This window comes from Delphinapterus leucas, chromosome 1, assembly GCF_059928025.1.
Source record: "Delphinapterus leucas isolate spDelLeu-1000000601 "Yukka" chromosome 1, BTC_Dleu_Yukka2, whole genome shotgun sequence".
NCBI lineage: Eukaryota > Metazoa > Chordata > Mammalia > Artiodactyla > Monodontidae > Delphinapterus > Delphinapterus leucas.
The window spans coordinates 6,683,859-6,710,085 of NC_143129.1; the positions used below are offsets into that span (position 1 = coordinate 6,683,859).

The following is a 26,227-nucleotide window of genomic DNA, read 5'->3' on the forward strand; positions in this document are numbered from 1 at the left end:
GTGCACCAGCTATGATGCACATACTCTGTTGTATAAAGTGAGGAAACTTTTATTAAATAATAATTTCCCATACACTTAAAACAAATTAGAATACTCCATTCTTTAAGGCAATGACACCGGTTCAGCTTATGAAAACCTTTCAGCGTGGCCTCTGTTCCCACCAGTTAACATACCTCCCTCTGGTGGACAAACAGAGACTGTACATTTAGCCCATGGAGTTCTTTCTGTTTTTCTTTTTTCTTTTATCCAATTCTTTCGGTTTGGCTTCCAAAACTACAGGTCTTTGCTTGTTTTATCATACTATCTCTCCTTTCCACCAGACTCAACATAGTGCCTGGTTTTTCTAAGAGACATTTTTAAGACTCGATTCTCAGAAAACCACCCGAGAAAGTAATCAATTTCAGCTCCGAAGACAGAACTGTAATTGTGACACAGTTACAGTTGGGGTGGAAAATAAGAGAAGACATTGAAGAAATTAAAATAGAAAATATCAGTACTAAAATAAGCAGCCAACTCCAGAATTAAGACAGAAAACACTTCCCCACAATGAGTAAACGCTAACAGTAGGTGCGAACCCGACAGCTAACTGGACAGTAACAGGATTCCTGTGTGATTCGCAGCTCCCCTCGTGGCTCACTCCCACAAGCCGACGTGAGGCCCCGGGAGCGCCGCGGACCGTCCTGGAGAGCGCGGGTCTGCGGGGCAGAGAGGACGCCCCACGCAGCGGTCACCGGGAGCCACGGCTACTGAACGCAGATCTGGGCTGAACGCACAAATCCCGCAGCGGTCGGACTGTACCGGTCCGCAGGTTTAGGAGGACCGGCCGCCCCTCCCGCGGCCGGAGCAGGAGGCGAGGGTGGGTGCGGCCTCCGGCCGGCAGTGTAGTCCGAACACGACGGAGGCTCCCCGCGCGGGAAGCCAGGGCCGCCGGGCCGCGCGCCGCAAGTCGGAACCCGGCTCCGAACCCCCAGTCCCTCAGATTCCGTTGAATTGCCGGAGCGCCCTCCGCGGGTATGACTGTCCTGGAGCGGCAGCCCCTCCGCGTGAAAGACCTTGACCGCAGCCCCTTCTCCAGATCAGATTCTCCCGGTCCCTCCTACCACGCCTATCGCTCGGACAGACGGAGCCAGTCCCGAGCCAGTTCCCGCGCGCCGCGCCCCTGTTCAAAGCGCGTGGGCGCGGCCCGCTCGGAGCCTAGCCAATCGGAGTCCGCGCTCCTCCCGGGCGGCGTTCCGGACCAATCACACCCTCGCAGGCAGGAGGCGGGGCGACGCAACTGTCGAGCTCGCGCAGGCGTGGTGCAGGCTGGCCGGCGCGTCTGCACTGCGAGGGGCGTCAGCGCAGGTGAGAGAGCGGGTGCTCTGGCTCTTCTGCCGAGAGGCCGCCCGCGGGGGGTCTGCGGGGTGGGGGGGGGCGGCTTTCTGCCTGTCGGGGGACCTTCCTCTTCTCCGACTATCGGCTGTGGAACGGAGGCTCTGGATGTCTTGACAGCCGTGGAGGGCGCGCGCCCCCGGCCTGTCACCCTGTCCCCCTGTCCCCCGGCCGCCCCAGCCATCTCGTTGCCACCACCACGCCCCAGCGGCCGCCCCCTCCCAGCCCCCGGGCCTCCCCCATCCCTTCCAGGTATGCCCCTCCCCGCGGCCGTCCCGCCCCCTCCTCCCTCTCCCGTAGACATTCTCCCTGCAGGCCCCCCGCCCCCGCCTCCTCCCTGCTCCCTCAGACGTACCCCTGCCCCCCCCACACTCTGTGACTTTTGCATATTTGTTTTATTGTCATTGATTCCCAGTGTCTGCTCACTGAGAAAAAGTGGTAAGAATCGGTATATAAAAATAGTGGTTAATTACCTAGTAAAGTAACTGGTTCCAGAGATGATGGTCTTAAAGGTGTGGCTGAGGAAATTTAGAATAATTTACATGAATGACTGTTGTAGTGTAATTGATTCTATTTAACATATTAATTTGCCTGTAGTATTACTAATTCTGTTTAAATATTTCTGAGTGTGTCAATTGTGGAGGAGCAACAGCCCTGGAGATTAGAAGAAGAACCAAAGGATGCTTTGTCTTTGCACCCCAGTTCCGGAGAGCCCCTTGACCCAACCAATACACAAACTTAGTCACCTTTAAACATATGGTTAAGATAGATGCCTCAGTTTAAGTTGCTATCGTCCTCCTAGCTACAATCTATGACCACCAGGTAATCTTCTGAGTATAATTAGTTTTCCAAGTAGGAATAACTTAGGGAGAGAATATGTGGAGTTAAAAATTTTACTGTAGTTTTACAAATTAATAAATTGACCTTTTAATTAATGTTTAAGTCTTTGTGAGTGAGCTTGGCATGAATTAGTACATCTAAGCCCTATCAAATCTAGGTTTACTGCCAAGTTGAAGTTTTAGACTGCAAAACTGAGAACCAGATCCTGAAATGTGACCTTTTCCACATATAAGTGAGTGTGGTCATACAGTATTTGTCTTTGACTTATTTCGCTTAGTATAATGCCTTCAAGGTCCATTCATCTTGCTGCAAATGGTAGGATTTCCTCTTTTTTATGGCTGAATAGTATTCAGTTGTGTATACATAACACAACTTCTTTAGCTGTTCATCCATTGATGGATGTTGTTTCTGAGTCTTGGCTATTGTTAATAACACTTAGAACATGAGGATGCAGATATCTTTTCAAGTTAGAGTTGTTTCCTTTGGATGTATTCCCAGAAGTGGAATTGGTGAATCACTTTCTTTCTTTTCATTGCAGAATGATATTCCATTGTATGGACATTCCCCGTTTTGTTTATCCATTCTTCAGTTGACAGACGTTTGGATTGTTTCCATTTTTTGGCTATTATGAATAATGCTGCTGTACAGATTCATGTACAGATTTTTATGTAGATATGTTTTCAGTTCTCTTGATTATATACCTAGGAGTAGAATTACAGGGTTATAAGTTACTCCTTGTTAACTGTTTTGAGGAACTGGCAGACTGTTTTCCAAAGCAGCTCCATTGTTTTGCATTTCCACCAGCAACATATGAGGATTTGTGTCTCCACATCCCCCACCAACACATAGATGCTGTCTTTTTGGTTATAGTTATCTTAGTGGTTGTGAAGTTACAGCTTGTTGTGGTTTTGATTTGCATTTCCCTAGTGACTAATGATGTTGGTCATCTTTTCACGTGCTTATTGAATTATTTGTGTATCTTCTTTGGAGAATTATCTATTCAGATCCTTTGTCCATTTTTTAATCAGGTTGTCTTTTCATTATTGAGTTATTTATATGTTCTGGATACAAATAAGTTCCTTATCAAGTGTATGATTTGTAAATGTTTTCTCTCCTACTGTGTATCGTCTTCTCACTTTCTTTTTTTGGCTGTGCTGGGCCTTTGTTGCTGCACGGGCTTTCTCTAGTTGCGGAGAGCAGGGGCTACTCTTTGTTGCCTTGCGTGGGCTTCTCATTGCAGTGGCTTCTCTTGTTGCGGTGCGCATGAGCTTCAGAAGTTGTGGCGCACAGGCTTAGTTGCTCCACAGCGTGTGGGATCTTCCCAGACCAGGGTTCGAGCCCACGTCCCCTGCATTCTTAACCACTGCGCCACCAGGGAAGTCCCTCACTTTCTTCCTTCATGATGTTCTTGAAGCACAAAAGCTTTTAAGTTTGATGAAATTCAGTTTATTTTTTCTTTTGTCTCTTGTGCTCTTGGTGTCATATGTAAGAAGACTTTGCCCAATGCAAGGTCGCAAAGATTTACTCTTATGTTTAATTATTTTTCCATTTTTTCTCCTTAATTTTTGCCAGATATAGAATTCTAAGTCAACAGTTTTCTCTTTCCATATTTTAAAGATGTGGTTCCACTGTCCTCTGGCACGCATTGTCTCTGAGGAGACATTTGCTGCCTTCTTACATTTGTTCCTCTGTACATAATATGACTTTTTTTTCCTCTTGATGCTTTTTAAACTTTTTATCACTGGTTTTCTGCAGTTTAATAAGGATGTGTCTTGGTGTTTTCTTCATGTTTCTTATGCTTGTGGCTCCATGAGCATTCTGAATTAGAAATCAATAGTAAATACAACTCTGAAGCTCTTCATGTTTGAAAACTGAGAAATCTGTTTCTAAATAAATTAAAGAAATCGTAATGGAAATTAGAAAATTTGAGAATAGAGGAATAAACATTCTACATATCAAAACTTTGTAATGCACTGGTACTTAGAAAGCAATGTATAGCATTATATGTCAGAATTGAAAAGATAACTCTATACAAATAAATGTAAAACAATGCAATAGATAAATTTGTAGAAAAATTTAACTTGCCAAAATTGACTCAAGAAGAAATAGAAAGCTTAAGTAATGCTGTAATATTTAAAGAAATTGGATTTGTAGTTTAAAATCTTCTCACATTGAAAACGCCATTACCAGGTATCATTCTGTCAGACATCTTAGAAACAGATAATCGCCCAGACTCTTCTATAGGATGTCAAACTAACTCATTTCAGGAGGCCAGCTTAACTTTGATAACTGATGACGAAATTAGGAAGGAAAATTATAGGCCAGTTTTACCCATAAGCAATAGTGTTGAAAGTTTTTCCTCTAAGGTTAGGAATAGGATAAGAATACCAGCTGTCAGCTCTTTTCTTCAGCATTGTACTGGAAGTTATAGCCAGAACAGAAGACAGGAAAAAGGTTAGAAGGGAAGAACTGATTATTCATGGATGATATATGTAGAATTACCAACCGCAGACCGCCTCCCAAATAGATTCATCATTAGCATTATTAAGTTTTGGTTAAAAATCTACTGTATTTACATATATCAATAAGAAGTGGGGAGAAAATAGAGTTTTAAAAAAGATAAAAATATGAAGTACTTAGGAATGAATCTAACAAAAGGTAAACTCTTTATAGAGAAAATTATAAAACTATTGAAGAGCGTCCAGAAAGACCTGAACACAGCATGCTCGTGAATTGTAGGCTCACTGCCATAAAGACGTCAGTTCTCCCAGAACTGATCTATGCAGTCAGCCGGATTCCAGTCCAAATCACAGCAGCTTTCTGTGTGTGTGTGTGTGTGTGTGTGTGTGTGTGTATTTGTAGACTTTTTAAACTGTTCTAAAATTCATATGGGAGAGCAGAGGACTAAGAAATAACCAAGGCCTTCCTGAAGAAGAGGAACAAGGGGAAGAACTCACCTTCCCATATACCAGGTCTTACTAATAATAAGCTACAATTAAAGCAGTGGGGTATTGGCTGAAAGAGAATACAGTTGACCAATGAAACAAGTTCGATAATCCCAAAACAGGGCCATCCGTACATGTATGGAAATTTATGCCAGCATCAGCAGGGAGGGGATGGACTTTTCAATAAGTGGGACTAGGACACTTGGCTTTTCACATGAGGGAAATAATTCAGACTTGGACCCCTACTCACACTATACACACAAACTGATTGCTAGTGGATCAAAGACCTAAATGTGAAAGTATCTAAGTTTGGGGGTAAGGAAAATTTTAATACACAAGAGTGTAAATATTAATGTAATTGATTACATTAATATTATGTATTTGTCAAAAATGTCACGAATGAAGTGTAGAGACGGCAGCAGACTGGGAGGTGGTGTTTGGCTCACCTGTGTAGCCAGAGGCAGCCAGAGGGGGGAGTAGGGCTGAGAAGGGGGGAGGGGCTTGTTTTCCATGAGAGAGATGCTGAGCATGTTTGAATGTTGATGGGAAGAAGGAAGGAAGATTGGAAATACCAAAGAAAGATGAAATTGACGGAGTGGACTCTGAAGGGCTGAGAAATACGTGGATTCCAAACTACGTGGAGAAAACCCCAGACCTTGAAGCATTAGTTTATAAACCTCTCGTTGGAGTGATGACTGTCCCCCGTCACCGCCCTTGCTCTCCCCCCACAGCTAGTACTTGACCATCCATTTCTCTGCTGGGCACCTCAGGACGCAGTGGTGAGCAAAGCTAGACCCAGGCTCTGCCTCAGTAGTTAATTATTATCAGTGGAGACAGACATTAATATAAAGCGTCTAGAGTTTTTGTAGAAATTTTTGCATTGTTTTATACTTTATTTTTTTAGATGTGTTTGCTTGAATAGATAACTAGAAGGAAATAGAAAAAACTCAGACTTCCTTCTCAGAATAGAGATTAACATGAGGAGTTTGTCCTTCAGTGAATTGCAACCGTGTGCTAAAAACTGGGGTCACTGTTACTGACCCTTTCGTGGGTGCCCCTTTTCTCCACAGGGATCCCAGCCAGCGTTGAGTGCGGCGCCGGGAACCGTGTGTGGGTGATTCTCCCTGGGGTCATGCAGAGAGCATCCCGTCTGAAGAGAGAGCTGAGCCTGCTGGCCGCGGAGCCGCCCCCGGGCATCACATGCTGGCAGGATGGGGACCGAATGGAAGATCTGCGAGCTCGTAGGTGTCGCACCAGGCGTGACGGGTCACGACCCTGTCAAAGGTCGTGCTGAAGTTTGAACACCTGTGTGTTCTTCTAAAGTAGGGGACAATTGCAAGGTCAAAGTGCCTGGCCATCTTTCTACCTAATTTGTTTACATTTATAAAAGGTTTCCATGACATTTTTTCTTTGGCCTTTGATTCCATCTTTTACTGATTTGTAAGCCAAGATCTGGGTATCAGCTTTGAAGCAGTGTTAGTACCAAAGCTCACCTTCTCAAATATCTGTGAGGCCAGATGGGAAACATAAGTGTTCAGAACGCTGTGTTCCAGCCAGAGCAGAACTGCAGGTTGTATGTGATCTGAGGCCAGCGTTGTCCACCTTCTGTTTCGATCTCCTGTGTATTCTTTGATTGACACCAACTTTGGGTACACTGGTACATTGCATGGGGACTTGTTAAGCCCTGAGAGAGTTTCTGTCCCAGACCCAGCTGTCCCGTTAGGACCAGACTTCATTAGGTCCATGGGGTGTGGTAATTCAGATCATCTGATTACCTCCTGACGTTTTTGTTCTTTTTTTTTTTTTTAAAAGAGATATTAGGTGGAGCAGACACACCTTATGAAAAAGGTGTTTTCAAGCTGGAAGTTAACATTCCTGAGAGGTCAGTGTGAAAACTATATCCTAAATTTCCAGGGCAAAGCGCAGTTACTGGAAGACAGAGCAGTGTCGCAGAGTGTTAAATGCAGGAGTTAAAGTACCTGGATTTTAATCCTCGTCTTACCATGACCTAATGTGACCTTGGGCAAGTTATTTCATGTCTCTGGAGTTCGATTTCTTTTTCTTAACACTGAGCTGGATCACATCTAGGCCTCACCCCCACCCCACCCCCTGCCCGTCACTGTAGTAAAATATACATAAAATTGACCGTCTAAACCGTTCTTAAGCATATGGTTCAGTGGCATTAAATGCATTCACACTGTCATCCAGCCGTCCCCCTCATGCATATCTAAACCGTTTTTAAGCACATGGTTCGGTTGGCATTAAATGCATTCACATTGTCATCCAGCCGTCCCCCTCATGCATCTCCAAAACTTCTTCGTCTTCCCAGCCTGAACCCCCGCATCCATTAAACACTGGCTCCCACGGCACCTGGCAGCCACCCTTCTCTCTGCCTCTGTGTTAAGGCCCCTTTTAATCCGGGTCTCCTGTAAGGCTGTCATCAGGGGAGTGGTAGCTGTAGTGTGGTTTGTGATTTGTAGATACCTGTTCACCAGGCCAGGCTTGTTACAGGTCCTGAGAGAAGCAGCTCAGTAATCACGGGGGGGGGGGGGGGGGGGCGTCAGTTCTGAGACCGATGGGGATTTTCCAAATGCAGTGTATAAATCAAAATTGGATCCTGTTTTTCAACACCCATCTGTTAAAAAAAAAAAAAAAAAATGGGAAAATTGAGGAAATCTGAGTAGTAGATGATACTGGAAAATAATCTTTATATTTTATTCATAGGTGTACTGATAGTTTTGCAGCTCTATAGGAGAGGGACCTTATTCTTAGGAGAGACATGCTGAAGTATTTAGAGGGTGAAGGGGCTTGATCCAGGTGGTGGGTATAAGAGGGTTTTCAGTACTATTATTTCAACTTTTCTACTGTTCATAAATTTTTGTAATAAAAATTGGGCAAGAGCAAAGGTTTGCCTCTCAAAGGCTGTCGTCCTAGTTAGTCACCAGCAGCTGTTTATAATGTAAGAAGCAGTATTTCAGTAAAACTTCCATACTCTCCTGTGCTTTCAAAGGTACCCATTTGAACCTCCTCAGATCCGATTTCTGACTCCCATCTACCATCCCAACATCGATTCCGCTGGAAGGATTTGTTTAGATGTTCTCAAGTTGCCGCCAAAAGTGAGTGGTGGGAGCAGGGCCGGCCCTCTCGCCCGCCGTGGCCCTCGGCTCTAAAACCTGTGTTAGAGAAGCACGTTCTTAGGGCCGCTGTCTGTCTGCCTGTCTGCCTAGGGCGCCTGGAGACCGTCCCTCAACATCGCGACCCTGCTGACTTCTGTTCAGCAGCTCATGGCCGAGCCCAACCCCGATGACCCGCTCATGGCCGACATCGTAAGCGCCCCCGGCCCCCCGCTCGCGACCTGCTTTCCCCACGCCCTGCTCTCCGTTGGGGAGGCTCGCGTAGCGCCTGCAGCTTGGTTACCAAGTCCCTCCTCTCTCCACTGACTCTCTGCTTCCATCTCAGTCCTCAGAGTTTAAATACAACAAGCCCGTCTTCCTCAGGAATGCCAGGCAGTGGACAGAGAAGCACGCGAGACAGAAGGTGGGGTGTCTGTACAGCTCTGATTGCGCTCCTGTTGTTGCTCTGTTAAGCGTGAGTGTGTCCCTGTGTGTGTAAGTGTCTATTAGACTTGCCAAGTTCGTACTGGACACTAGGATGGCCGGTTGATCTCCTACCGCAGCCTTCCACATAATTATTCAGCAGATAGCTCAACCGGCTGGAGGGTTTCCCAGCACCCACGACACCACAGGGCAGCCGAGGTCTCCTGTTTAGGCCAGAAGGAGCTCTTTGCAGGAGAGGGGAGGGGCGGGAGGAGAAATGGACGTGGAGGAAGGGAGAAGGAGAGACGTCCCCGTTTTATGTCCATAGTTCCCTCATTTAACAGAAGGCAGAGTTCAGGAGCAGGGATGAGCACACAGGGGTTTCGCTGGGCTGCCCCGCACTTCAGACTGAGCCACGAAGCGGTTAGTGTCACTTGTGAGAAGAAGTAAAAATTAAACAGTACAGAGGATTGGGGAAGCTGGTTTCGGAGAGAATGTCCTATCCAGGAGGCAGCAGAGAAGGACCTGGGAGAACAGTCGGTGTGAACCTTGTGCTCTGCCCCGCCTGCTCCTTTTTAGGCTGATGAAGAAGAGACGCCTGATAACCCCCCCGAGGCGGGTGACTCAGAAGGGCACAGCGAAGCACAGAAAAGGAAAGCCAGGCCCCTGGGGGGCGTAGAAAAGAAATTCTGCCCTGACGTTTAGGGTGGGGTTTGTCCTGGCCCGTCTCAGTTAATAGGTTCTTTGCCAGCATGGTCCAATTTGCTTACGTTTCTGGAATGTTTTTCTTTGTATTTGATGACATTATCGTTTTTATATCCTGTGAAACAGACCTTGTGTATTTATATGTTCTGCTCTACATTGATTCTCTGAGTGCAGTTTGTTTTATTTAGCTCATACATATGTATCCCAAAACTTGTAAACCTGGAAAATAAATAATCATTTAGTGTTGAGTATGTGTTTATCCTGAATGTGTGTCTGGGAGCAAACTGGCCAGAGAGCTATACAGTAAGAATGTGAAAATATTTGGAATTGTTGTCCTTTATTTTGCCAACTCACCAGCATCACTCAGGACACTGAATGATGGACGTGGGGGTCAAATAGCCTCAGAGACAGTTCGGTGGCCGTCACGCTTCCGGGATTCTAGGTGTTCAGAAGTCCTAAACACAGTGTGGGGATAAGGTAATTACCCTTCTGTTAACGTTTCTTGCAGTTTGCACTTTCTGTGACTTAACTTACGTGGCTGTGGTATAACTTTCGTTTGTTCAACAAATAGCGACTGAACACCTGCTGTGTGCCAAGTGTTTTAGAATAATATAATGGTGAGAAAATCAGGCATGGGATTAACCAGATAATCGTACAGATTTACATGGATTTTCACAATCCTTTCTGTCTCTAGCTTTATTTCACGGCAAGTACTAAGGTGCCAGCTCGAATCCCTGCTCGTGACTTTACAATACACTTGGGCCTGTGCTTATCATTCCGTTTAGATGACGGAGAAAACAGATTTGGGCGGAAGTCGGCTGAAGTGGAACGAGGTGCCGAATGAGAGCAGATGTTGGGGCCGCCTAGGCAGAGAAGGAGACTGTCACGTCCCGCCTGTATCCCAGGCTGGTAGTCCTGTGCCAGGCTGGGCACCGTGCACGCAGAGTGCATCCAGCGAGCAAGCGATTTCCCTTCATCCGCTGCGGAACCGCCCTGCGCTCGGCAGTGGCCTGCCTTAGAGCAGGAGTGGTAGCGACAGACGACAGCGTCAACCGAAAATGTAAATTTCCTCTGTGTCCCCCCCCCACTTCATAAATTTCCAACTTCTACATAATTCTTGAACCCATTTCTCAAAATCAGCTACTGTTCTCTTGTTAAAGCCTAGGAATTAATTTTGTTCCAGGCTTGTCTCCTATACTTGGGCACATTTAAGTCAGATTTGGGGTTTCTAAATGCAATTAGTATATCAGCCAGGATGCTTTCAGCTGTGAGATCCAACTGGCTGCTGATAATACCCGGGAAGTTCTCTGCCCTATTTACCGGGAGTTGGGGCCAGGGCGGGCGTCTGGACCGGTGGTTCAGAGGCTGTGTCTCTCGCACCTGCCATCCGTCCTCACTGTCCCCTCCTTCAGCTTCTTCCCCTCCTGGAGTGACCACCAGCAGCCCTCAGGGTCGTGTGTTTCTTGTTCACATCCAGCGGCAGTGGAAAAACCAGCCGCTGTGGCAGGGAGACACCAAGTGCTGATGGTGCCGATGGGGTACAGGCCAGGTGTGAAGCGGGATGGCCTTAGGGGTCGTTGTGGGAAAGGACAAGCCCCCTCGACAGCTGGCCACCACCAAGTCTCTCACGTGCACTGCCATCACGGCCGGTACCTTGTCCCCTGGCCTCCAGCCTGGACCCTCTGCGGTCCATGCTCCTCACAGCAGCAAGAACAAATTCAGATGATGAAAGAGCCAGATTGCACCTCCTCCTAAAACCCTCCAGTGCCTTCCCTCAGCCTCCCCTCCCCGCACACCCTCCGCTCTGTACACCACACTGAGCCGCACTGGCCCCCTCCAGTCTCAGCACGCCAGCCCCTCTGGCCTGTGCCATCCCCCTGACCCTACCTGACTCTGCCTGGATGGTCTCAGCCCACGTAGCTGCCTTGGGACGCCCTTGTCCGGCCCCTCGGAAGGAGCCGTGGCCATTACCTGGTGTACCTCATGGCCCTGTACCCGTCTGCCAGTGTGTCTACTCCAAGTGCTGGGACATAGTGGCCACAAGAGCCTTTGCACTGATTGCAAGAAATACCAAAGCCAGGAGTCATTAATTAGAAGCCATCCCTCCATCTCTGGGTTAACAAGTACACGGGACTTGGGCAGAGAACAGAAGTGAGAGAAGAGGGAGATGAGGAAGCCCAGCCCCGCCCGCAGCCCAGGGAAGGATGGAAAAGCATCAAAAGTATGAACACGGGTCCAGGAGACCCTGGCCGGCCCAGGCCCCCAGAGCCCTGCTCAACCTCTCCACGCTTTGGGTTTGTCCTGTAGAAGCGGGGGACAGTTGTGGGGGCTGACCGGGGTGCTGCACCCAGAGCGCCGAGCACGGGGCCGACCCCGCGAGCTTAGCAGGGGCTGGGGGCGGGGACGACGGGCCAGCCACATAAGGCCCCAAAGCGCTGCTTGCCAGGACAGGCAAGCTGCGCCGTTCCCCCGAGTCGGAGAGGAGATGACGTGACTGATCCCAGAGACACTGCGGATTCCAAGTATCCTCTCCTGCTGCCCCCGCGGCTCCCCAAAATCTAAGTAAGAACAGATTTACCACCCACCTTGCGGGCTGAGGCTAGGTCTTTACCCTTCGGCTGCGGCGGGAATTCGGCACAGACAAATAAAGCTCCTTTCCCAGCCAAGTTATTTTTCCATCAGCTAGCAGCTCCCCGAGGTTGCCCTGTTTAGGTTGGGGCAGCCTGGGGGAGGGAAGGACGGGGGGCGGGGGGGCCGGGGGGGTGCGCTGTGGCTCCAGAACCTGCCCCCGGGCTGACTGGCCGCTGGGAGGCTTGGATCCCACACAGGGAGCCCGGGCAGCTGTGACAGGTGGGATGGTGGGCGCAGGTCTCTGTGCCCAGAAGCTACGCCTGCACTTTCTCCTTCTGTCCAGTCAGGATGGCTCCTGCCGGGGCCACCGAGCTCCCATCCGCCCCAGCTCTCAGCCTCCATCAGGTGACAGGTCCCCTCGGTTTCTCCCCCTCGTGGGCTTGCCTCTCCCCCGACCCCACCTCCCACTGGGCCGGACCTCCGTCCTCCCACCCATCGCTGCCTCCCTTTAAGCAGGACCTTGCAGCTCGGTTTTGGAGAAAGGCCTGCTGAGCCGCTTTCCCCCAGACCCCCCCCCAGCAGAGGCAGCTGCCCTGGGGGTGAGCTTTAGTCTCGGGGTTCTCCCCAGACCCGGAGGTATGTTTGAGAGACCCCTTGCACACGTCCTCTCTGGGGAGCCCCCAGCTTCCCCCTGCTGACAGCTCACCAGCCACCTTGGCCCGTGCCAGGGGACACTCCTCTCTCATGGCCCAGGGTCCCCGGCACCGTCACCCATGGACCCCTGCGAACCCACAGCCTTCCTGCCGGGCTCCAGGCCCAGGTTGCCAGCCTCCTTCTTAGGAGCGGCTCCTCCGGGGACCCTTCCTCTTCCGTATCAAGTGTGCTCAAGGCTGAGCCGGAAGACAGCTCAGAGCCCCAGTTTCCCGTCGCTTTTTGGATTAAGTAATAACATCTAACATCTCTCAAGTACTTACTAGGTGTCATGAACTAAGCTAAGCTCTTTACATGAAAAATCTCCTTTAATCTTTTCAATAACCTTCAGAGCTTAGGTACCGTTGTCATTTCCATGTTTCTGATAATGAGACAGAGAAGTCAAGTAAAACCTCAGGACAGCGGGCTGTCAATGGAAGGTCTGGGAGTTGAACCCAGGCTGGACCAACTCCACGACCCCACGTACCGACTACACAGGCACTGTTCTGCCTTCTGTGCCTCTGCCCCTCGGCCCCGGGCAGCTGTGGGGCGGTCCCTCCCCGACCCGGTGAGGAGGGGGCGTGGATGCCCCCTAAGGCGTGTCCCCGTGCTGTGCCAGACGGTCCTGTGATTCTGTAGCCACCTGTGAGCTCCCAGGGGAGAGCCTGCAGGGGTCAGGTTCAGGGAGGAAGCCAGGAGGCTGGTCTCCTGCCCCTCCGCCCTCACCCTCCTCCACCCCTCCCCCTCTGCCCCGCGGAGCCCCTCCCAGCACCACTCTCCCCACCTGACAGCCCACCCCGCCCACCCTCCTTGCCTGTCCAAAGCCCATTCACGGCTGCCCTCTTCCCCCAGGGGTTGCTAAGAGGTGAGTGGGTTTACTCCAGGCTTTGGGCGGGGGGTGTTGAGAGAGGGGTCTCCTCTAGCCAAGCGACAGATCTCACACTCGCACCCGAGCAAAGGAGTCATCGCTTCACTAACCGAAGGGTCCAGTCATGCTTTCCCCAGGTCCCTGGGAGCCCCAGAGATGGGAGCCCGTCCTCGGACCCAACGCGGTGGCAGAGAGAGAATAAGCCGAGAAGCCGGGGTCACGGCCCCCACTGGACCCGGAGCCGAGTCCCCCTGCAAGCCGCATGCATTAGGGGGCGGTGGGAGCAGTTGCTGAAGTGGAATCAATGTTCCCAGAAGGAGGAAAGCAGCCACTGGGCCAGAGCAACAGGCATCCCAGGCACAGGCCCATCCCAAGGAGAAAGAAGCCACAGGACGGAACTTCAGCCACTGTGGTCCCTCGGAGGGCTGCTCCCCAGAGGGGCGGGTACGCGGTGGCCCTTGGTCTCACCACTGAGGCGTCTGTGGCTCTGCCTCCTCCTGATGAGGCTGTGGCAACAGACCCAAGGCTGAGTGTCAGGGTGGCCCTTTTCAGGGACGGGATGGCTTAGCTCCCATCCCCCTGCCAGGCGGCCCCTTGAGAGTAGGGTCTGCTTACATGTACTCATTTATTTTGATTTATTTATTCTTTTATATATGAGATACTTTACTGGGCACCTTTTTTTTTTTTTTTTGCGGCACGCGGGCCTCTCACCACTGTGGCCTCTCCCGTTGCGGCTCCGGACGCGCAGGCTCAGCGGCCACGGCTCACGGGCCCAACCGCTCCGCGGCCTGTGGGATCTTCCCGGACCGGGACACGAACCCGTGTCCCCTGCATCGGCAGGCGGACTCTCAACCACTGCAACACCAGGGAAGCCCCACCTTTTTTAAAAAAAAATCTTTTGGCTGCGCCCAGCGGCATGTGGGATCTTAGTTCCCCGACCAGGGATCGAACCGGCCCCCTGCAGCGGAAGCCCACCGTCCTAACCACTGGACCGCCAGGGATGTCCTGGCACTTTTTATAAATTATTTTAAAATTCTTTTAACAGTGTTTGAGCTCGTTATTCCCATTGTCTACATGGGGAGGATGATTAACCTGACAAAATTCAGTCAACTAGTAGGTGGTTTAGCTGGGATTAAACTCTAGCGGGGCCCCACAGACACACCAGTCCACACACTGCCCTTCAGGGGACCAGGGTAGGGGCCTGGCCTGAGTGGTCAACCCATCAGTTGACCTTTGATCTATGATTTGGCCTGGTGGAGAGAAGGATACCTGGCTAGTCGGATTCTCACTCAACCTCTCAGGACGTTGCCTCGGAAACCCCAAGAGAAAACAAGGCCACCAGCCCAGGAGCTGAAGCGAGGGATGCAGGGTGGGGCCTCGAGGGAAAGCAGGGCTCACAGGGAGGCCCCTGGAAGCAGAATTTATGAATAAACACAGACTATTCGTCAAAAGGAGCTACGAGGTCAAGAGAAGATGTCGTGACTTGTAAGTGGCCTTTGACCCCGCAGTTCCGCTTCTGGGAAGGTACCTCACGCGTGTATGACAAGTGCAGTGAAGGACACACAGCCAGTGGCTGCAGTGTCGTGTGTAAGAGCAAAAGATCAAGCAACTCAAATGCCCATGAAGGGGGATGGATAAAGTGTATGCTCCATCTACATAACAGGAGATCAGCTAGGATTCTTTCCAGATGAGAGCGTTTCTCCACTGATACGGGCTGTATTAGGTGAACACGCAGAAGCAGAAGTGTGGTGCGCTGCGGTACGATGCATAAGAATACACATGCTTTCCTACACGTGCTCGTGCAGGAAAAAACTCTGGAAGGATGTAGAAGAAACCAGTAGTGGTGGTAACCGGTGAGGGTCAGGGACGGCGGCAGGGTGCGGGCATGGGGGGACAGTTGAAAAGATATGTGCTCTTCGAACCACGTGAGTGTATTATTGATACTTGTCCAAAACTAAGGAACTGAAGGGGCGTGGAAGAGGTTGCAGACGGGGCAGGGCGGCCGGGGAGCTCACACTCCGCCATCTCAGCGTGGCCTCACCCCAGCCCAGCCCTCGGGCTTCAGACCCGTGAGCCCAGCCCCGCTGCTCTTTCTGGTTTTCCATTTGCTGAGATTCTGCCTCCCTTCCTGCTCTATGCGATTTCCTTTTAAGAAACACCCTTCCTCCCAACCGGAGCCGTGTACAGAGGGCAGCTGAGTGGCCTCCCCTGCGGATGGGCCGGAAGGATGGGGGTCGGAGCTGCAACCTGAAGGAGGGTGGGGCTGGGTCCCCAGAGTGCACCGCTGTTCTCCCGTGAGGGAGTCGGGCACTGGCCGGGGCAGCTCACCCAAGGGTCGCAGCTTTTCCTGGAACCCAATCCGTTTCCCCCACCCTGAGAAGGCAGATGGTCATGGGGACACCATCCCAGTCTGAAAAGAGGGTGGGGGAGGAGATTCCCAGGGCAGAAAGCAGGCTGAGACGGTCAGCCAAGGACAGAAAAGCAAGAGGAGTATTTGGGGTTCGCAGTGTCAGGAAGGGTCCAGGGTGCTCAGAGTCTGAGGATAGAAACCCCATGGCTCGGGCGTTCTCTCTAACCCAGTGCCAGGTGCACAAAGGCACTTAAATCTGGATGGGCAGGGTGACCCCCCTAGGCTGTGCCCCGACGCCCCAGAGCCCAGGGCACCCTCCTCTCTCAGAACAGCCCCCTCCCCCTGTCCACAGACCCACCAAAGAGAAGAGGAGAGGGGCCGGGGGACCCGGGGGCTTCACTTCACTGGTGCTTTTTTTTTTTTTTGCTGTACGTGGGCCTCTCACTGTTGTGGCCTCTCCCGTTGCGGAGCACAGGCTCCGGACGCACAGGCTCAGCGGCCATGGCTCACGGGCCCAGCCGCTCCGCAGCATGTGAGATCTTCCCGGACCGGGGCACGAACCCGTGTCCCCTGCATCGGCAGGCGGACTCTCAACCACTGCGCCACCAGGGAAGCCCACTGGTGCTTCTTTATCAGAAGGATCCGATCAATATTCACAGCTCGGCGAGCCCGGGGCCCACCCGGGCGGGGTGCACCAGCACAGAGGCCAGAATGGGTCAGGGGTCCCACGGCCGGCGCCGTCCTCACCTACTCGGGCCTGCGGGGAACCGTCGTCAGTCCTCCCCACTCCCCAACCCTGGACGGGCAAAGCTGGGAAGGAGGCTCGAAGCTCGAGGTGGAGGGGCCACGGCAAATGGAAGGCCCCGCCTGAGGCTCTGTAACTGCGGCCTCGCACCCAGCCCTGAGCAGGGGTTTCCTCACGGTGTGGACAGAGCTGCTCAGGACCCTCTGCTGCAGGTGGTCCGGGGAGGCGGGTGGGCACCGTGAGTGTTCCACAGCAGCACTGTCAGAGGCCAGGGCGGCGGGAACCAGCATCTTCACCACCACGGCCCCTGGGACGGACACTTCCCCGTGGGCACCATCTTGGAATATGTCATCAATCCAAGACAAAGGCATCTACATGCATTGAATTATTTGGCTTTTGATGTTGAGTTTAATCGATGATATACCTATCTTCATAATCTTCTACTGATCACAGCGGAGAGAACCAAGGATTGACGCAGACTTGCAGGAAAGCCAGGCGAACACGAAGAGACTTTACTTCGCCTCTCGTGTTGGGTGAATGTACAACATCTACGAGGCTTTTGAATAATAAAAACAGTTCCTGGCAAACACCTCTCCTCCAACCAAAAGGTGGAACCCTGGCCAATGCCCAGCTGGTTGGGAACAGAACACAGACAGCGGTGGGGCTGCCCTCGAGCTTGCAGCCCTGAAGCCCCAGCCCCTCCTCGTGGGAGAGGCCAATGCAGGTACGGGTCCCACGACTCCTGGGCTCCAACGCAGGGCCGTCCTCCCCCTGGCCCACCCAGCAACAGCTCTGACTCCGAGGGGACGGTGGCCACACAGGGAAGGGCCTGGACGACCTCCCAGAAGTCGAGGCTCCCGAAATCACACCCCCTTTGCTGTCCGTCCCTGGGGCGTCTCGGAGAACTCCTTTCTCACATAAGAGTCACTGCTTCTCAGCACCAGAGCAGAGCAACCTGCTTCCACGAGAGGCCCCTGATCAACCCCGGGAGGTGCAGGGACCGGGGTTCTCACGTCACCAGCTGACAAATGAATCCACCACCACCGAGCGCCTGCTGGGGCTGGCCCTATGCCTGGGCCCTGGGGCTCTTCTGTGGCACCAGGGCAGCACGTCTGGTTTCAGAGCCTGGCCTCTGACTTAGAATGAGATTGAAAATGTGCCGGTTCCACCGTGGTCCCCACCTCATCCCTCCACCCCACCTGGTGGCTTTGGCGCCTCCTGTGAGAATTTCCACTTCGGGGGGAGGGCAGGGAGACAGACACTGGGCCGCAGGCCATGTAACTATCAATAGAAGGACCTTCCCAGGTCGTCCTAGGAGCGGAGGCCCTAGGGGGCTGGCTCAGGACCACGACAGCACTCGGGGAGCGCTGGGTCCTGCTGGGTCCCGGATTCCGACTCCCATCCCGACGTGGCAGACATCGGGGTGCCCTGGACAGGTCTCACCCTCTTCCGAGCCCCGGCTCTCACTCCTCATCCTGTATTTGGGGGCAGGGAGGGGGTGCCCTGGTAAAAAGTAAGGGAGGGAGGCCACGGCAGGAAAGGCAGAAGGTCCCAGCCAATCTGGGGCGCCCAGGAGTCCCAGGCCTGGGTGACGCTTCCTGCAACCGAACATGCAACACAAACATCCCCCCCAGGCGCTGGCCAGGGGCTCCCTGTGCCCCCTAGAGGGCAGGGCCTGGGGGCACAGAGGGAGGGGCCAGGCTTGGGGCAGAAGATGGCAGATGGCGAACCACAGGAAGGCAGCCGGCAGCCAGGGACCCTCCATCGTATGAGGGCGGAAGCTTCTCTGGTGGCTGGAAGCCATTCCACCTGCCCCGTGCTGGGGTCTGAGTTTGGAACACAGGACAGCAGCCCGCTCCCCACTCTTTTCAGGGCAGGACAACAGAGACAAGAAGGTCACATCTGGTCGACAGGGTCCGGCTCCCAGGACCGGGCTTTTAAGACTGGCGGCCTCTTGTGATGTCACCAGGTGGTACAAAAGGGGGTCCCTGGGAGAGACAAGGGCTGGTCTGTGAGGTGCTAGTAGATATTCCACGAAAACCCAACCGGCAAACCAAAACCTATTGTTCAATAGTTTGGGGAACTGGCTTAAAGCAAGTTCAACAGATCTCACTGCTGTGGGATTCTCCTGCCTCTTTGCCACACTGACGTGCACCCTGAATCTCTAAGAAACGGGCACAATGTCCTATTTTCAGAAACTTGTTTTCACAGGAGTCTTTTGAGCGGCATATTCAGGACCAGCGGGGCACAGAGCACGTGTGCTCCAGTCCTGGAGCAAGGGGAGAAGCCCCGGCGGCCCCTCCTTGGCCCCTGTGCGGTCCCCTGCCCGTCGCATCTGATCCTGGGCCGCTCGGGCCCCCGCCCCCGTCACTGTCCTCTGCTCCCCTCATTTCCCTTAAGCGGACAAACGTCCAGACCTCTGGTCCTCAGCCTCAGACGCGACAGGGAAGAGGCCAGAGCAGGGCCGAGGGGAACCCAGGCCAAGGACACACGGTGGTGGCCTGGGAGAGCGGGGGCCGGGGGCGGGGCCATCTGGTGGGGTTTAGTTTACAAGCAGCGTCCTTCACGGAGGGGGCAGGAGGGGAGGGGCGTAGGGGAACGGAGAGGACGTTTACAAGTGTGAGGCCGAGGCAGAGCCAGGCGCCTGGAAGGCCCCGGCCCCCGCCCGGCCCGCCCCCGCTGGCACGGCCCCCTCGGCCCCCCGCGGCTGTCCGCCGGCCACGGCGGGTGGCCGGTTCCCAAAGCGGGTTCCCTCTGGCTCCGCAAAGTGGCTGCCCTCCGGCCCGAAGCCCCCGGGCTGCTGGCAGGGGGCGAGGGTCACGGAGGTGAAGCCGTAGGTCTCCAGCCCGGGGGCCCGGCCCGCCTCGGAGGCCTCCAGGATGAGCTCCACGTCCGAGAAGGCCACCAGGGCCTGGGTGGAGTCGCAGGAGCTCGGCTCCAGCTGGCCGGCGGCCGCCAGGGCGAGAGGCCCCGGGATCCCCAGGCAGGGCCGGAGCCGCCGCAGGTCCTCCCGGAAGTGGGGGCTGAAGAGCAGGTAGAGCAGGGGGTTGAGGCAGGCGGGCAGGGGCAGCGCCAGAAGCAGCACGGACTTGACGGCCTCGGGGGTGACGGGGACGAGGCCCAGCGCGGACGCCAGGCTCAGGAAGGCCACGGGGCAGTAGAGGAGCCCGTCAGTGAAAGTGAGACGGGCCACGTGGCGCACGGCGGCGCAGTCCCACACGGCCTCCAGCTCGGCCCCGGGCAGCTCGCAGGACAGCCTGACGTAGGCTACGGCCACTGCCAGGAAGCAGGAGGCGTTCAGCATCGCCAGCGCCGCGGCGAAGCCCAGGGCGGCCGGCCGGCCATCGGGCGGGGCGTACGGCAGGCAGAGCGGGGAGGCCCCATACTCACCCACGGAGGCCAGTGGCAGGGCGGCCGCCAGCCCCGCCAGCGCCAGGCAGCCCAGGGCCCCCGCGCGCAAGCTGCCCGGGGCCGGCGCCTTCCCACGGGCCCGCACACAGGCCACGGCCACGCTGCAGTGCACGGCGGCCAGGGTCAGCAGCAGCACGGAGGCCTCGGAGCCCAGCACGGCCAGGAAGCCCACGGCCCGGCAGCCCGGGCCCGACTCCCAGCGGGCGCCGTACTCCGCGAACCGGCCGAAGGTCAGCACGTCCACCGAGGCGAGAAGGCCGCAGGAGAGGCCGGTCAGGGTGTTGGCCCCTGCGATGGCCCCCACCACGAACTTGAACGGGGGCAGGGGGCCGGGCCCAGCTGCGGACAGGCTCAGCAGCACCAGCCCATTGCAGAGCACGGAGAGCAGCACGGCGGCCCACACGGCCAGGCGGACGCCCCAGCTCTCGAAGAGGTGCTCGCAGGGCTTGAAGGGGCCTGCGGGAGAGAGGACCACACTCTAGCCTGGGGCCGCGGGACGGACATGGCCTCATCCATCTGCAGGGCAGCCCTGCAGGCCACCGGGAGTCTCAGGGCTCCTGGTGGGTCTGGGGGAGGAGCAGAGGGGACACAGAAGCAGGGCTTCTTCCACGAGCTGCAGAGGGTGGACACCAGTCCAGAACACGGAGGCACAGACACGTAAGAAACGCACATGCGGTACAGACTAAGGCAGCACGGACCAGCCTTGGGGAAACATCAGGCAGAGCAGCCCTCCCCACAGAGCAGCGTCCAGAGCAAGGAAGGGACAGGCTGGCCTGGAGGAGTGGCCAGGGCAGCAGCCCTAGGGACAGGCTGGGGCCAACCCGCAGAGCGGCACCCAGGACCCTGCCACGAGGAGCCTGGCCAGGTGGGCTCTCCCTGGTTCCTCGGCCACATTTAATGCTCATGACTGGGTCAGTGTTGGGGGCAAAGCCTACGGAGAACATCAGAGGGCAGGTGGCCCCTGGGGTTTTCCCGTTTGGTTCTGCACTGGATGGCGGACAGCCTGGCGCTGTCCATCTCTCTCCCCAGGCCCTGTCCTCAAACCACCTTGTAACTTTGGACCTTTGTTCCTTCATCCATCCTGACCTGGACTCCTGTTCTTCCATGTGCTGCTAGGCGGCCTGGGGACTTGAGAGGATTTGTGACAGCTATTTTTTAAACTTTTTTTTTTTCTGATTACCAAATAGTAGATGTCAATTGTAGAAAAATTGGAAAATGTAACATGGAAAGATTAAAACTGCTTATGATCGCTCCTTAGAGAGACTCGTCATTTTGCTATGTTTTCTATCAGTTTTAAGAAATACATATAGATTTTTTAAACTAAACTGGGAGTTTAGTTTCTCATTCTCTCTCTTTTTAAAAGTTTATTTATTTGGCTGGGTTGGGTCTTCGTTGTGGTGTGCGAGCTTCTCATTGTGGTGGATTCTCTTGTAGCGAAGCACGGGCTCTAGGTGCGCGGGCTTCAGTAGTTGTGGCACGTGGGCTCAGTAGCTGTGGCTCGCGGGCTCTAGAGCGCAGGCTCAGTAGTTGCGGCTCACGGGCTTAGTTGCTCCGCGGCATGTGGGATCTTCCCAGACGAGGGCCTGAACCCTTGTCGCCTGCATTGGCAGGTGGATTCTTAACCACTGCACCACCAGGGAAGTCCCATAGTTTCTTATTCTCTTTTTTAAGTTAAAGTTTTATCATGCACACTTTCCCATATTGTTACATTACTGAAAAACACGTTTTTAGGTGTCTGTGCAGTGAATATGGGCACACCGGAATTTATTTGGCCATTTGTATGTGCTATTGTAAAAGTGAATGCAAGTTGGATTTTGTCTTTTGGAGCTTCCCCTTTTACGTCATCGCTGCTGATCACCGGTTTTCGGAGGCCGCGTGAACACGCACCTGCGCCTCCAGGTGCGCTGGTGCGCTTGTCGCTGCGGGCACTAGAGGGCGCGCTATAGCCGCGAAGCGCGGGGCGCGTGTGCTGCGGGGCCTGGGCGGGGCTGGAGAGCCGGTGAGAGGGACGCTACCCGCTGCCTTCCACTCGTCCGTCCGACGCTTCCCGGCCCGGCTCCCGTGGCCGCTGCTGCCTCCGGGGCGGCCTGGGGCTTCACGCTAAACACAGAGGCTGGGCTGGACCAAAGGGGAATTTTTTTGTTTCCTGACAGCAAGATGGATTTAGCGGAGACTGAAGGAGACTTCCTCAGCCGTTAAGGAGCGGACAGTGCTGGAAGGAGCCCCCCGGGACACCCGGTGTTTTACGCCTGGGAGAGCTTTACCTACGAGAGGCGGCACCCCTCCTGGGATGGAGTGGGGAGGGATGCAGAAGGGGGCCTTGCAGGGTGCTGCCCTGCTCGAACTCTGCGGGTCTCAGACGAGCCAGCCCCGCACCCGCCCCCTGAGCAGTGGGGTCTCTTCGCTGAGAGAGAGTTCCTCCTGGCTGTATCACCTCTGGCGACTCGTAAATGTCGCTTTGACTCCCCTCCCCTCCCCCGCTCCCGCTGCCCCCAAGCAGCCACCAAAGGGGGGCGACAGCCCCTTCCCCGGGAATGACAGAAGAGACTGAACTCGCGGAAGAGCGGGGGCTCTTGCAGTGGAGCAGGACGCTGTGGTCCTCCCCACACCCATGTCCTCCGCCTGCCTCTTGTCGCTTTTAACCAAAGAGTAAGTTTAATCAGAGAAGTGAGAAAACGCAGAAGCAAAGGAAAGAGTCAAAGGACTAAATAATAATAGTCATTGAGCAAAGTCAAGGGCCTTCAGTCCGTCCTCAGGGCTGTAGATAATATTCTGAGCCATGTCCTTTGAGCTGTTTTATAGATGCTGAAACCCGCCCCCGCCAGCTGGAAGAAGTTAACTACATGATGACCAGGCTGTAGCCATGACCTAAGCTGCCACAATTCTGATAACCGGCCTCAAGAAATGGGAACAAACGGACCCTGGAACTGAAGCCTAACCGTACTTAAAACAATCAAGATGACGCTGGTCAGACCACCGACGACCAATTTCAAGATGACCGTCAGAGCTGACTGTGCTGTCTCTGCATGTAGCCCCCTCCCTCTGCCTGTACATCCCTGAAACTCCCCCGTAAAAGCTCTTGCCCACTGATTGTCGGTGGGGGGAGTCGGCCTTTGGACATGAGTCCACCCTCCCCCTCCCAGGTTGCCAGCCTCCAAAGTAAAGCAAACTTTCCTTTCCACCGACCTTGTCTCTCGAGTATTGGCTTTCAAAAGGCGAGCAGCTGGACCCCACTTTCCGTAACGCTCCTTCCCCAGTCCCTGCCCTCCCCACCCCGAGGCACCCCTCTCACCTGGAACAGGGCTGCACTGGACAGTGGGGTGTGGCCTGGGGTCCTCCACCTCCAGCTGGAGCTCGTCTGGGTCCACATCATCTGAGGGGAGACCAGAAACTGGCTCAGACCCTGGTCTTGGTGTGGGTCAAGCCCCACCTTTCTCCAAAACCCCACCCCTCTGAGATGTTGTCCCGACTCGTCTGCTGGGCACGGGGCCTCCCCGCGGCCCTGCGCAGGTGTGTCTACCCTCGGGGGCAAACCTCTGGTCAGCTCCCTGTTATCCGCCTGTGGCCCTCAGACACCGAGTGCCCCCATGTCCTCCCGGGCAGCTGCACAGAGTCAGGGGAGGCTGCCCTGCTGGTGGGGGCCCTCCACACGGGCCAGCCCACCACTGTGACCCCGTGTCCGGCTGGGAGCCCTGCACACTGCAAAGGACAGAGCAGCAAGCGGGATGCGCTCGGAGGAGGTGGACCAGGGACGGTGACGACAGCCGAGCTGCTGGGGGTGTTGGACTCGGAAAAGGCAGGGTGAGGGGAGAAAGGCCATCCTCAAAGAGCTGCCCGCCTGCAGGCATCACTACACCCCGACGTGCTGATGGTCCCAGGCGGCAGAACCAGCATCAACAGACGGGTCACAGAAGGAGGCAAATCATGATCCAGAGGGAGAAGTTCTGGTTCTTCCTACACAAAGAAGCTCCCACCATCAGAAGTCACGTGTGCTGACCGCAAAACCCTGTTGCTGGGCGTTGGGCACAGGCGGGGGGGCATGTGGGGTGGACGAGACGTGGCCCTGCTGTCGAGGAGCCGTGGGCATGCACGCTGCCCCCACGAGGAGGTCACCTGGCGCCAGGGCTGGGGCTCCCCCAGCTCTCAGCCTCCAGGCCCCGCGCCTGCGGAGTCCTCACCGACCCTCCCCACAGCTGCAGGAGGCAGGCAGCCCCGGGCATCATCAGACACGTGAGGAATGTGAAGACCTCGCCTTGGGTCTCACAGCCAGTGAGCGACAGAGCGGAAGTCAGACCGAGCCTTGCTGGGCCGCAGAGCCAAGGTGGGGGGACGGGGAGACGGTTGGGGGAGCTTTACAGATGCACACGGTGTGCGTAACTGGAGAGACTGGAGCAGGAAGTCTCCAGTGTGAGAAGGCGCTTCTCTACTGCGTTAGCAGGTAGACTAGATCATCTTTAACCATCCTTCCAATTCTAAGTCTAGGCTCTGCGATTCTGTTCGTCTGAGAAAACAGGATTAGAAAGGCAAATCCCTTGTTAAACTCCAAAACGTGATTGAATCAAATGGCATTATTTTCCTTATTTGCTCTTGTGCTGTTCCTTAAACCAGGGCCTGCAATCTCAGGGCCCATAAATTCTTTAAGGATATTGAAATGATAAATGATAACTAAACCAGTTTATAGTTTATAAAGACAAAACTCTCTTTTGCAGCGATAATTCATCATTGGAAGATGCCCCTCGAGGCTTGCGGGATCTTAGTTCCCCGACCAGGGATTGAACCCCGGCAGTGAGAGTGCAGCGTCCTAACCACGGGACCGCCAGGGAGTTCCTGGGAAGTTTCTGGAGTTGGGTTGGGGTAGGCGGGGGAAACTGCCTCTCCTGGAAGGTTAGGGAGCCGGGCCAGTGGGCTCTCCACCGTGTACAGGCCAGGCCCAGGCAGGCGACCGTTTGTCACACTTGTCCCCGCCTTCAGCTCACATGTCTGCTTCCTGTGTGGAGCCTTCCTCCCACTTAAAGGGTAAACAGTTCAGTTGGGAGCTTTCCCTGGAGGCAGGGAGGCCCTGTGGAGCTGCCCATGGCCTGGGCACTGTTGGGTGGGCAGGGGGCCGGGCTGTGCCCACAGCCTAGCATTCCATCCCTCGCCACCTTTCCTGCTCTGTAGAACGGAGCTCAGCAGTGCTTGGAAATCAAAATGCACGGATGAGATGCAAGAGCTGAGGCCCGTGGACTCCGTCTGAGGCTGTAAGGTCACAGCCAAAGTGCTAAGGACCGCTCTTCACTGAGGGGGATGTGGGATATGGCTGTAGCCACGGCCCTGGCCCCCTCCTAGGCTCAGCAACTCCTCAGGAAGTGGGGCCCGGCCCTGGTGCCGTTATGGCAATGGCCACCCACCATCCCGATGCCCTGTGGTTCTCCCAGACTCTGGTCTGGTGGAGTTTCACTTTCAGGAAGGAAGGTTTCCACTCCTTCCATCCCTGCGGAGTGGACGGCAGACACCCAGACCACCCCAGGGAAGCTGCTGCCCCTGCCGGGCCTCACACTCTCCCAGGAGGGCTCCAGTCCCCTTTGCCTGCCCACGGCGGCCTCCTGGGCTCCCAGCTACACTCCTGCGTGTCCGGCCAGAGGCCCCTCCCTGAGTAGCCACCGTGGACGGAGGGCACACGCGTCTGTCTTCGGGATCTTCAATGCCCCCGACGGCCCGTGGGGCGCGAACGTCGCTCCCCGTTTACGGATAAGAAACGGAGGCTCCGCAAGGCCTTGTCCGCGGTGACCCGACCCGTGAGTGGTCTGGTGGAGTTAGAACCTGGGTCCGTCTACACTGGCGTGAATGTTCTTACGTGTTTAGATCTGATCTTTCTGTTTAGCTTCTGCACTGACACACTGTGAAGAGGGAGTTAGAGACTGAAGGGAACCCCCCGCGTCGGGGCCCTTTCCCCTCCCTCCTAACCTGCTGTGCTCTGCAGCGGGGGGCAGGCCGTGAAGACCTTCTCTCTGCCCTTAGAGACCCCAGCCCGTAGGTGTTCCCCTCCGGCCTCCCCGAGAGGCCCCCGGGCACCAGGGCCTCCGAAGTCCCCGGTGAGACAGCGGGGCAGACGGCGGGGGCAGCAGTGACCCCAGCTGCTCCTTTTGGCTCTGAGACACAGCGTGAAAGGACTCTTTTCCAGAAGCAGGTTTAATTGATTTAGCCTGACTCCGC

At 54.7% G+C, this 26,227-nt stretch overlaps 2 protein-coding genes across 3 annotated transcripts in view; one reads left to right on the forward strand and one right to left on the reverse strand.

Annotated features, from left to right (window-relative positions):
• Positions 1-1,282: 1,282 nt before the first annotated feature.
• UBE2T (ubiquitin conjugating enzyme E2 T) lies at positions 1,283-9,645 on the forward strand. 2 transcript variants are annotated; one of them, XM_089902993.1, is made up of 7 exons: positions 1,283-1,344; positions 6,227-6,397; positions 6,969-7,038; positions 8,167-8,272; positions 8,384-8,482; positions 8,616-8,744; positions 9,272-9,645. In XM_089902993.1, exons 2-7 carry the CDS (start codon positions 6,289-6,291, stop codon positions 9,395-9,397), a joined length of 639 nt encoding a protein of 212 aa, XP_089759119.1. In that variant the 5' UTR covers positions 1,283-1,344; positions 6,227-6,288; the 3' UTR covers positions 9,398-9,645. The 2 variants fall into 2 exon arrangements, with proteins under 2 accessions (XP_089759119.1, XP_022417744.1); XM_022562036.3 differs by having other exon boundaries at positions 8,616-8,693.
• Positions 9,646-19,164: 9,519 nt separating this feature from the next.
• The window catches only part of LGR6 (leucine rich repeat containing G protein-coupled receptor 6), a 98,539-nt gene continuing 91,476 nt past the window's right edge, over positions 19,165-26,227 (reverse strand). The window contains exons 17-18 of the mRNA XM_022562018.3: positions 23,325-23,405; positions 19,165-20,488 (exon numbers count right to left, since the gene is read on the reverse strand). Coding sequence (XP_022417726.1) covers positions 19,233-20,488; positions 23,325-23,405 — 1,337 coding nt within the window. The 3' untranslated portion in view covers positions 19,165-19,232. The remainder of the gene's footprint in view (positions 20,489-23,324; positions 23,406-26,227) is intronic.

Coding starts and splice junctions, on each gene's coding strand:
- UBE2T (XM_089902993.1), top strand. CDS start 6,289: ATGCAGAGAGCATCCCGTCTGAAGAGAGAGCTGAGCCTGCTGGCCGCG. Junction 6,398..6,968: donor AATGGAAGATCTGCGAGCTC/GTAGGTGTCGCA, acceptor TTTTTTTAAAAG/AGATATTAGGTGGAGCAGAC. Junction 8,273..8,383: donor TTCTCAAGTTGCCGCCAAAA/GTGAGTGGTGGG, acceptor CTGTCTGCCTAG/GGCGCCTGGAGACCGTCCCT.